This window comes from Salarias fasciatus, chromosome 2 (genome assembly GCF_902148845.1).
Source record: "Salarias fasciatus chromosome 2, fSalaFa1.1, whole genome shotgun sequence".
In the NCBI taxonomy this organism is placed as follows: Eukaryota; Metazoa; Chordata; class Actinopteri; order Blenniiformes; family Blenniidae; genus Salarias; species Salarias fasciatus.
In genome coordinates, this window is record NC_043746.1 from 13,418,037 (window position 1) to 13,430,637 (window position 12,601).

Consider the following 12,601-nt stretch of genomic DNA (forward strand, 5'->3'; position numbering starts at 1 on the left):
GAAACAGGACTAATATCTGTAAAGATATAAAGAGATGCATTGAAGAGAGGAAAATAGGCATCTGTCATCAATGGATTTAGAAACACATCACATCTCTACTTTTTATTTATTTATTTATTTACCTGTTTAAGAATCTCAATATCATGGTGAACAAATTGTCACAGACAGCCATAATCGTTCGAAAATTGGGATTTTTTTTTTTTTGGTATTTATCTTATTCTCAGTCCACTGCCTATGTTCGGTCTGTGTTGGTCTTCCTGAGTTTTCTGTGTCGGCTCTACCCTATTATCCAGGTGAGGAAATACCGAAGATACAGGTGCAAAGCACATTTGAAGTAAGGGCTGGAGTACTCATTTGTTTGTGGAGCGCCAGGTTCTGCTAAATTGTATGGTAATGAACTGATACCAGTCCTTTTTAACAGTTTCTGTTGGTGAGTTGACTTTCTTGTAGTAGACAGATCTTTAGTTCCATTACTTTACTCTTCTTCTTCTTCTTTTTCTTCTTCTTCTTCTTCGTCTTCTAATAACAATAATAATAATAATAATAATAATAATAATAATAATAATAATAATAATAATAATAAACCGGATTGTGCATTTCATTGATTTTTCGTTTTGTGTTTTTTTTCTGACTCGTTCAACTTCAGGATTATTTCATGTATCTTACGCATGGAGTGACGACTGACAACAGATCATTGCAGAATAATGACAGTGTATGGTGTTTGAAATTGGAAATGTGTATGGTATCACGCGGCTTTTTTTCTTTTCTTTCTCTCTCTCTGTCTTTTTTTATTATTATTTTTTTTCACTTTACTGTTATTCTTTGTCTTTTGTAAGCGCCCATTCAGAACTGTTATATATCATGCAAGCATTTACAAAATTTAGGGAAGGTCTCCAGAGTCGCTGTTCGTGGTGCTGAAGAAGAATCTTCCAAAGATGGCAGCAATGTGGTGTGTTTATTTGTGCGGTGGCCCGGCTGGTGTCTGTACAACAAAGATTCAATTTATTTATTTATTTATTTATTTATTTATTTATTTATTTATGCAGTCACTGAAAGCACCAACCCCATGTTTGTTTGTTTTTTGTTTTGTTTGTTTTTTTATTATTCCATATAGAAACCAATGAAACAGCGCTTGCTCCACTGGTGGCTCGAACGTGAAAATATAACTATTTATTGTGTGGATTAGGGTCGGGGTTATCCAACTTGTTGTGAAGTTCAGTATATTTTCAACTTACTTTCTCTTCTGCCCTCAGAAATTTGCCCCAAGGACGGGCAATGAAGTCCCCAAAAAAATATTTCTGAAAACTCAAATACTGGAAATGTCTATGCATTGTCTGCTCACACGGTGTCACTGCTGGTTGCAATGAGCGACTCCTGGTTGCTCGTGTGGTGCGTTTTCGCGACATCATTGTGCATTCGGGCGATGGCTGCATGATGGTACCGCTCCACCAAGACTGTTTCTTAATATCATTTACAGAAAGCGTCCTGTACGTGTAATCCCGTGTAGACATTATTTTTAATGCCTAGCTATCCCGATCTCTTTGTTTCGTTTTAATATCACCATGGCACGACGAGGACGCGCAGTATGGCTGGAGCGCCTGATTTTTATTGTTTCTCTGGGACTAACATTGGATTTTACTTCGGCACAACTGCGATACTCTATTCCAGAGGAGCTGGCGGTGGGCGCTGTGGTTGGTAATGTGGCTAAAGATTTAGGGCTGGATCTCAGTGCTTTGATCGCTCGAGGATTCCGCATAGTATCGGGATCAGGTGCATCGGGATCAGGTGCGCCCCTGTTCCAACTCAGTCAGAATGGCATCTTACTCTTGAACCGAAAAATAGACCGAGAAGAGGTGTGCGAACGCATCACTGCCTGCATTATTAACATAAAGACTGTCCTGGAGAACCCGCTGGAGGTGCACTATGTTGGAGTTGAAGTTTTGGACGTTAACGATCACGCTCCCACTTTCTCTGCCAATGAGACGTATTTGGAGATTTCAGAATCCACTTTACCAGGCGCGAGATTTCAGCTGCAGGGCGCCCGCGACCCGGACAGCGACATGTTTTCTATTCAACAGTATAAGCTCAGTCAAAATGATCATTTTCGGCTGGAGGTTAAAGATGGAGGAGAGGATGGCAAAATCCCTGTGTTGTATTTGCACAAACCGCTGGACAAAGAAGCTGCAGGAAGTCACAGGTTGCTGTTGACAGCAGTCGATGGAGGAAAACCTGCTCGATCGGGAACATTGGGAATCATCGTTAATGTTTTGGATGTTAATGACAATATGCCAGTTTTTTCCAAAGAGTCATACACTGCAGTTGTTAATGAAAATTCACCTATTGGCACAACTGTTGTAAAAGTAAATGCCACAGATTTGGATGATGGTTTAAATGGGGAGGTGGTTTATTCATTTGGAAATAATGTAAATAACAAATTGAGGAACCTTTTTGAGGTTGATGCCAGCACTGGTGAAATTATTGTTAAAGGACTCCTAGATTTTGAAGCTAAAGACAAATATGAAATTGTTATTAAAGCTTCTGATAAAGGACCAGTGCCCCTTTCAACAGAAAAAAGTGTCAAAATAAGTATTGTGGATCTGAATGACAATGCACCAGAGATAGAAGTGACATCTTTTTCAAGTGCAGTTCCTGAAGACTCAAAACCTGGGAGAACAGTAGCATTAATAAGTGTAAATGACAATGATTCAGGTGTGAATGGAAAGGTGATTTGTTCTATTAACGAAAATGTACCTTTCACACTAACTCCCTCTTTACAGGAAAATATGTATTCTATAGTCACAAAATCCATGCTGGACAGAGAGCATCAGTCCAAATATGATGTGAAAATATTTGCAAAAGATGCTGGTGAACATCCTTTGTCATCTGAAAAGACAATAACTGTGACAGTATCAGATGTGAATGACAACAGTCCAGAGTTTTCAGCAAATCCATATACATTTTATGTCACAGAGAACAATGTTGCAGGAGCTCCGTTATACTCTGTGAGTGCACATGACTGTGATGAGGGCAGTAATGCTCTCATATCTTATAACATAGTGAGGAGTGCTACTGAACACAAAAAGCTGACATCATTTTTAAACATAAACTCTGAAAGTGGAGAAGTTGTGGCACTGAAAAGTTTTGACTTTGAAACCCTGAAAACTTTCCAATTTCAAGTTGTAGCCACAGATTCTGGAACTCCATCACTCAGCAACAACGTGACAGTCAATGTGTTCATTCTGGATCAGAACGACAACGCTCCAGTCATCCTGTATCCACTCAGCTCCAACGGCTCTGCTGAAGGTGTGGAGGAAATTCCCCGCAATGTCAACGCAGGACACCTGGTGACTAAAGTCAGAGCCTATGACGCTGATATAGGATATAACGGCTGGCTGTTGTTCTCACTGCAGGAAGTCACTGACCACAGTCTCTTTGGTTTGGACCGCTACACAGGACAGATCAGGACGCTTCGCTCTTTCACAGAGACAGACGAGGCTGAACATAAACTGGTCATAATGGTCAAAGACAACGGAAATGTTTCACTTTCAGCAACAGCAACTGTGACTGTCAAACTTGTGGAGCCCAAAGAGGCCTTTGCAGCTTCTGATGTCAAAAGTGCAACAAAAGATGATGATAACAACGTGACTTTTTATCTGATGATCACTTTAGGATCCGTCTCAGCACTTTTTCTCATCAGTATAATTGTGCTGATTACAACACAGTGCTCCAAATCCACAGACTATACATCTAAATATTTACAAGAGACTAATTATGATGGAACACTGTGTCACAGCATTCAGTACAGATCTGGAGATAAGCGATACATGTTGGTTGGACCCAGAATGAGTATTGGATCTACCATTGTCCCCGGCAGCCATGCAAATACTTTAGTGCTACCTGACAGGAGGCGTGCTTCTGAAGAGGTAAGACTTTATTCAAGAGTAGTTTCCATATGCATTCAAGCGATAGTTAAGTTATTACAAGATAGATATTTTAACACAAGAGTAAATAAAACACTAAATTAGATAATTTATTCCAAGTTACTCAGATGAATAGCAATTTAAAAATATCTAAACTCAGTTTCTGCAGTCTGCATTAAGTTGTTGTAGGCTTACAGGTTGCAGTTCGCTTCTTGATTAACAAATCACACTGTTATTAACTGTTGTTCAGTTACACAATGATAAAACTCTGATGAGGTAAGAATGCAAAAAAATTAAAAAACAAAACAAAACAAAATCATATTAACACATGATAAAATGATGCAAACATTGGAGCAGTGGTTAGGGCATACAGAGTAGAGGTCATGGGTTCAGCAGCGGCTGGGCCTTTCTGTCTGGAGTTTGCATGTAATAAGAGAAAGTCACCTTTTTTCCAGAGTCATACCTGAAGACAAGGTTACACTATGATGCAGTGTGAGAACTCTAATTTAACTGTCCTCTGTGAAGTGCTGAGTTTGCCAGGCTTTTTTTTTTTTTTTTTTTTGTGGAATGTGCATTTTCTTTGTGCGTGTGTTTTGCTTTTTACCTAGCTTATTATGTTTGTTTTTTTTTCGTCTTTCATGTCCTCCCTGATCCTTATCTTTCACTGACAGATGATTTATGTAGAATTTATTGTTTAACAAAGTGTGGCTTTTTCAGTGACCAATATGTTACCTTGTCCTTAAAGCAATAAGGCTGATTTGTTGGCTACACTTGGAGCATTAAAGGTCCTATTGCTTGAGTTACTACAGTGGTTCTTTTTGTAGCACGCATCTGTTAAGATTGTCAGTCACCTCTGTCATGTTATGTGTGACTTCTTCATGAAGGCAGCTGGACTCTTTAAAGTTTTGATGACATTTCACTTCCCATCCAAAATGGATTGTGACTAATTAAAAAAGATCTCAATTATTTTAATTAGTTTTATTTTTAACTGATGTTTTGTTATTTAAATGGGTTTTTTGTACCATTTTATCTCAGTTACTGCTTTTTTTTATTCAAAGCCCTGTATGTGTTTTCCACAATTTTTTTTTTTTCCCCCTGAGGTTTGTTCGATGTGTATAAGGAGCGTGACTGACCAGCTAGAGAAGTTACTTGAGGTCCTTACTTGGTGATGTGGTCGAGGTGATTCAACCGGCCATGGATGGCTGGAGCTAAGACAGAGAATGATGCAGAGAAAGCCTGAGGCAGGCGTGCAGTGAATCACAATGTGCAGCCGGTCAGGTTTGGTTGAGATGTCTCGGCTATCTCAGTTTGTTTATGAAGCATTAAAAAATACATATCCTTGTAGTTTTTGAAGAAATGTATATTATTTGTATCGGCACAAAAGAGAGAGAACACTTTATGTATGTGAAGCACATAGTCGATTCACGGCAATCCATTTGGATTTGCTAGAGAAATAGGTCATACTTTATCGAATGTGTACAGGTCTGCATGGGAGACTTCTGGGTAGATTCTGTGTCAAATACTGTGTGTTGCCCATGGCAACACATCAGGAGATCCACCTCTTGGAGTGTACTGGTTTTCACAGACTAGCAAGCGCTCAGGAGTCTTAGCAACAGCAGCAGTAGAGGATGAATGAGAGAGGGAGGGGGGGGCAAACAGAGCAGCAGAAGAGGGGGAGGGGAAGTGGCTTCTGTATGGCTCATCCACAGGCATCTCACAATATTTAATGAAAATGGGCTTTTTTTTGCCGGGAACACACGGATTATGTCAATGAAAATGTCATTGTAAACGAAGCAGCAGATGGTCCAAACATCGAAGCAACGGTGAAGGCGGGAAAAGCTGAGCCTTTAATTAGATATTTTATAGAATGGAGATAATCTTTTCTTCACATAACTAGGTCAACCCAATACAACCTAACTAGAAAAGTACCAGCAGAAAGCACGCATCAAAATAATCACTGAACATGTCTGCTGAAGGCTGGTGGTGTATTTTGGCCCAATGAAATTTAAAAAAAAGAAAAATACAAATGCAGGAAGGTAAAAGATCCTTTCACATCCACAGTGAGGCTTGACTTCATGAAGAGGCATCACACATTTTCCCAACAGTTCTCAGTCCAGTTTTATTTAGCTCTACATCAGTAATGACAACTGCCTCCCAGTGTGCTTGTGTGTGAATATTTAATGTACGCCTGTGTGTGTGTGTGTGTGTGTGTGTGTGTGTGTGTGTGTGTGTGTGTGTGTGTGTGTGTGTGTGTGTGTGTGTTTGCTGATTGAAAGTGTATGTGGCATCATGTGTGCTGCAGTGCAACAGCAGTGCTGTAAGCTGTGCCTGGACAGCAGATGCCCAGAAAAGATGTGATTAAATTACGAGTGCATCCCATTAAAAGTAGTAAGTGCAGGATGATGTGGATCATGCGGGATGAAATTATGACATGTATTTTTCACATTTTTAAAGATTTTTTTTATTTCTATGAAGCCGTATTCTCTAAGCTTGCAAAGAGAGAGGAAACAGATGGGAAGAGGAGTGAATGAACTGTAGCAAGGAAATGCAGTGATCCTCTGATGGATCAACACATTGCATTAAGCTGTATCACCAGTGCAGCAATCTGAAGCATACTACCATTTCTGACTGGTTGAGCTATATTTTGATTGCAGTAAAACAAGATTGTAGAGTACAGCATGGCACATGTTCATTCTGCTCTCTTTAGCAGGGGTGTGGCTGCTTGCTCCAGTGGCTTTGTCTGTTTGCTTGGCTGGCTCATCATATCTGTGCAATTGTGTTTGCATACTGAATGTCTACACTGACAATTATTCACAGTTTTCGCCTCTGTGTGTCTGTTTATGTTATCTTTGTTAAGCAGGTGATAGTGTTTTCCTCCTTAAACTGTATTCAGTGCTACGAGGGGAGAGGTATGAAATCCAGTTACAACAGTGGCTGTGTTCTCATTTCAGCAGTTTGAGGGGGCGCCTTTGTTGTATTTGGGTGCTTGTCCACATACAGCACATGCTGTGCTTCCCAAAAAACATTATATTTTTTTTTTCCACCTTCTTCTGATGTTTTACAGCATGTACACCTGCAGCATAACCGAAAAAAAATAAATCCAATTACATTACCCTTTATAGACATCTTTTGTAATTTTACAATTTTTTTCTCAGTTGTTAAAAAAAAACAACAATTTTATTTGCACTCTTATTTGTAGGGGAGTTGCTTCATGCAGTGCTCTGTATGTTCTTGCTCTGTTTTTGCAGCTTCTGTCTGCCTCCTCCCTCTTCATTTCCCCGCTTTCCCGCCACACTGAAATCACTTGCTTTTTTTTTTCCCTCCCCCATCTTCCTCTTGGCCTCTTTTTCCTGCTGTAATGCACTTGCCCTTCGTTTCCTCCTTCATACATCGCCCTTCCCTGTCTCCCAGTCGTTTTTCTGATTTTTCGATCCGCAGTCTTTATCCCTCCTCTCTCTCTCGTTCTGCCACATGCTCTCCAGCTGTATGGCGCTGTGCCTCATGCCTGTAGGGTTGTGACTGCGGATGCTGAATGTACTGTTGTGTGTCAGTAGGGCACATTCACTCTCGAAGCTCCAGCTTTGTTTGTGAATGGCGCCACTGACATTGAGGTCAGCAGCAGTGATGTTAATCTAATTTACGGGCACAGCACTGTATGGCCAAAGCAGCAATTGTCTTTGTGTTATCGCTTTGTGCATGCTGACTTGTGCTCACTGTGCTCTCACGCACACGTAGAACAGCATGTCACACATGCTCACGTGCTTCTGATCACCTTTACTAAGAGACATTATGCTAAAGAGTTAAGGTTGGATGGATGCATCTGCTATAAGTCAATCATACCAACAACACTTGATGCCCAAAAAGTGTAATTTTCAGCTTCAAGTGAAAATTGTTCAAATATAACTATGTGTTTTTATTTAGGATTTCTCCTTCGGATGTCCCTGTTGAGAGCATATGTGTTATAAATCTGGTGACTGCACCTCAAAAACTCCTCTGCTTCTCTATGCTTTCTATTTTCTAAAACAAAAATTCAGGTTTGCTTGTTTGTCCCATATCACATCTTGCTCTTTCTTTGTGTCTGTTACCGTTTCCTTCTGTGAGGGACAACATACTGTTTGCCATGCGTGTCGCATTTGATTCTTCAAATCTTAACTTTACCTCTTTGTTTCATCAGGTGCATAGATCAGATACTAAATTGTGCTTTTGTCTGCTCCGTTACCAAAAACCAAGAATCCTAAGTATTAGGTTAGTCATGCTCAGTGGGTCATGATTTAAATGAGAATACTGAATGTGAGTCAAGGCCAGGCAACTTTATTGCAGTTTAAAACTTCTTTTCGATTATGTTGAATTATTTAGAGAAGCTTAAACATCATGACTGAAAATAGTTTAATCATCCAAATGTGCATAAATGGTGTAAATGGAATATTTTGTTTCATATGAATAATCATAGGTGCAAAAGAGTCCTGAAAATGTGCACTTTACATTAGATTGTACTCAATTTAAAGTAGAGGTACAGATGTTTACACAGCACTCTTCTCTAAAACCCCTCAACACAATGTACAGTGAAAGCATATTCTCGAAAAGATGGCGTGTGCAAAAATATGGCAATTAGTTTTTAAACTGTGATTTTCGAGTATAAAACAAGAAACCTGTTGCAGGTAAATGCAGATGAAAAGGCTTGTAGAGCTGCATTATGTAATAACTTGCCGCATTTTGTGATAAAATTATTGAACGCAATATGTAATAAAGTTTGCCGCATTTTGTAATAAATTGCTACATATTACACCGGTTATTACAAAATGCGGGTGTTAAAAAACGTTTTTGAAGAAAATGTAATAATTTGGTGCATTATGTAATAAACCACCAAAATTCATGTCTCAATTTGAAAAAAAAAAAAAAAAAACATGATAACATCAGAACAACATTGATTTTAAGCATTCTAGCATGACTCATAACTTAGAATTACTTTTACAAACTATGTTTCAATAGTCAAAACTTATTCAACTATAACTGTTTATTATAATTATAGAGAATGTGTCTGATAGCTCAGAGACAAAAACTGCACAAAATGCCTGTTAGACACAAACATTATCGGTGCATTGAATGGTCAAACTTTTAAGGTAATAATCATGATCTGATTAACAACGATAAACTAAATTAGCAGATGCAAGACTGGTTTTGGAAAGTTTCTGAAATTACCTTTTCTGGCACTTTTCTGGCACTACAGACTGTTTATCTGCTACTTTATTACAGATTATTTAGAGAAAATTAAGCACATACTGTACATTGTCATACATAGTTTATCCATATGCTGGATAAACCCGATGACTATGGCCTGGATAAACACCATCAGAATGCTCTGGATATATCCCATGATGATGTCCTTTTATATGATGATGGAAATTGTGACATGACCAACCTGCCGACAGATTTGCTGTCATATGTTATTCAGTTAACACTACACGCTGACATGTCAATGCTCGGTGTATTCAACAGGGTTTCTAAACTTTTTCAAGACCTTGCATCATGATTTCTTCCTCAAATCTACATCAGGGAATCTTTAGCTGAAAGCCTTCAGTTGGAACATGACAGTGACAGTGTAATCATGAGGCTGTATAAGTCAAATGGACATGGGAGTGGTCTCTCTGCAGATTAAGGGAGCTATTTGGAAAAAAAATAGCAAGTGGATGAGGGCCCGGGTCTTGCTGAGGCACACAACCTGTGGACATTTCAAAATCAAGGACATTTTTTGGAAAACAGTAGGGGCGGGAAGGAAGGAAGGAAGGAAGGAAGGAAGGAAGGAAGGAAGGAAGGAGAGATATGATGTAAAGAGTGAATGAATAAAGGAAAGAATGATAGGAGGAACTTCCAAATGTGGCACACATCCCATTTAACCTTGAACACTTTGTATCTGTTGTGTCTAGTTCAATCATTTTCTGACTGATCATCTTTAATCTTACTAAGTGGTGGTGGTTTTAAGAGAACTTTATGTTGGAGGAAAAAGTATTTCTACGGTTGCTACTAGAGGAATTGCTTTTTTTTCCAAGTCTTAAATAAATGTCTTGGATATTGGATATATTGCAAATCTTTTTGTTAATAGGCAATTGCGGATAGCCCTCTTTTTTATTTTAATTGTTTTAATTTTTTGAATTTTACAGATTAGAAATATCTCATTTTTATTTTAAAGATTGTTTCGACTGTTTTTAGTGAGCAGAATTACTATTGCAACAACACATCATCAGCAGGGTAAAACTAACCTGTCTCACGACAGTCTAATCCCAGCTCGTGTTCCCTTTTAGTGGGTGAACAATCCAACGCTTGGTGAATGATAGGAAGAGCTGACATCGAAGGATCAAAAAGCGACGTCGCTATGAACGCTTGGCCGCCACAAGCCAGTTAACCCTGTGGTAATTTTTCTGACACCCTGTAACCACTACAGAAAAGGACCTCCATGTTGCATTAGCAAATGGAACTGGAGCAAAGTTTTTTCTATTCCATATTAGTTTTTGTCTTTTGTCTGCTTTCTATCACGTATATATGCATAACATAATCCAGATGTGTGTGTCTTCTGACAGTTCAGTGCACTGATAATGTTTCTGTCTGTAACATGCATTTCATGCAGTTTTTGTGTCTGAACTTTCAAACACATTCTCTATGATTACAATGAACACTCATGTTTAAATAAGTGTTGACTAATGAAACATCTTACTGGTTTGTAAAAGTAATTCTTAGTTATGAGTCATGCTAGAACGCTTAAAATCAATGTTGCTCTGACGTTATCATGTTTTTTTTTCAAATTGAGACATCAATTTTGGTGGTTAATTACATAACGCGCCAAATTATTACATTTTCTTCAAAAATATTTTTAACACCCATATTTTGTAATAACTGGTGCAATATGTAACAATTTATTACAAAATGTGGCAAACTTTATTACATATTGCGTTCAAGAATTTTATTACAAAATGCGGCAAGTTATTACATAATGAAGTGAAAATTTATGACAGTATTACATAATGCGGTGTTATTACATATTGCAGCGCTACAAAGCTTCAATAATTTAACTGTTGATCTGCTCAATAGTGATATATGATGTTGAGATGGTGATGTCACTATAATACTGAGTAAGTTGCCCGAAAAAGCACTACACAACTAGAGTAATATTACTGTCTCTCATTTGATTGCTCTGATCCTACCAATTAACTCTGTAACAGCACAACAGGATTGTATTACAGTGGAACTCTAAGGATGGCATTTTTCTCAGTCTGAAGTTCGCTTTCTTCCCTTAGTTTGTTGTTATTGTGTTTAACTCACCGACTTGAATGAAGGATTGTTTCAGAGTGTATTTGTTCCTGTTACTTGGGATCAGTTTCTTTTCTTTTCAGTGACAGCTGACAAAAAGTTGTTTTCACATCAGTAAATAAGCTGATTTGGCTACGCGGATGAAGTTAATACATTTCAAGTGCTGACTATGACTATTTTTTCCCGTGTAGGGCCCATAAAATGCACGCTGTCTGGGAGGTGTTAGAAAGGGCTGTTTAGGTGTCAAGGGGTCAATTTGCTGTATTTCAATACAGAAACTGAATCAAAAAATTATTAACTTTTTAGCTGTCATGAAAATGCACAATTAACAGTATTTCATGCTTTACATGAAATAAACATGTGAAGTGATAAAATGGGGTTAATAAACAAACTATGGCCTGAAATTTTGTTAACGGAGAGGTCGTGCACTCCAGGGATCCAATGAAATGATGAGTTTAGGTCTTTCTGTTTCTGTTATGTAAACTAATTGAGCTTTTTCAACAAAGAAGAACATAAACCATTTAGGTGCAAAGCAATTTTTTTTAAAAAATTTAAGTAGGCTACTGCAAGTAAGTGTTTCAACTTGTAAAGCACTTTGTACTTTGTGCTATGTATGAAAAGTGCTATATAAATGAAATCTGATCTAATTTGATTTGAACACAGTGTTAACAGGACAACCATAAATACAGATGTGATAGGCTAGCTAAAAAGAATTGGCCCTATGAGACTCACAATAACTCTGTTCAGAAGGAGCATGAGCGCGCGTGCACACACACACGCACGCACACGCACACACACGCAGTTCATGATCCTGACACAGCTAAACATAGTGTTGCTGTTTTTAGTATTTTCTAACATATTTACAATGCAAAAAAAAAAAAAAAATACTGTGCAAATGCTGTGTGCACTCTCTCTATGTGCAGAGTGCTTGAACACTTTCTCTCTGTACCAGAGATGTGGTGTTCTGGCCTATCAGGATGTAGCTTTTATGATTGTCAGCAAGCACAGGCAGTCCTGCAGTGTATTTGTTCAATAAGCTATCTGTCCATCCCTTTGTGGTGCTCTACTTCAAACCTGCAGGAATGAATTGGACAGTCAAGCTTTCTTTGCATCATATGAGACTTAATAAGAATAATTGTCCCTTCTCTTTAACTTCTGTTATTTCAGATATTAAATATTCCACATTTGTGTTTGCTACTATCAGACTGTCACATTAGCAAGCACTCTTGTGTTTCACAGACTGAGGCTAACAGAAAAAGAGTAAATTTTCACGCTATTATTACCCATAATATCCGAAATTGACATTGTGGCTAAATAATAACAATAACAAAGAACACGGTTAGCGCAAGCAGTAATGATGCTGCTAATCATACGTGAAC

At 38.3% G+C, this 12,601-nt stretch overlaps 2 protein-coding genes across 2 annotated transcripts in view; both read left to right on the top strand.

Moving 5' to 3' along the window:
- Positions 1-12,601, top strand: part of LOC115397319 (protocadherin alpha-C2-like) — a 422,283-nt gene that overhangs the window by 54,126 nt on the left and 355,556 nt on the right. The window lies entirely within an intron of this gene.
- Positions 1,563-4,671, top strand: LOC115403743 (protocadherin alpha-8-like). Its single transcript, XM_030112746.1, has 2 exons — positions 1,563-3,941; positions 4,666-4,671. The coding sequence occupies exons 1-2, from the start codon at positions 1,563-1,565 to the stop codon at positions 4,669-4,671; spliced, it is 2,385 nt and encodes a 794-aa protein (XP_029968606.1).

What these genes read in the sequence shown, in the direction of transcription:
- LOC115403743 (XM_030112746.1), top strand. Translation starts at nt 1,563, where the DNA reads ATGGCACGACGAGGACGCGCAGTATGGCTGGAGCGCCTGATTTTTATT.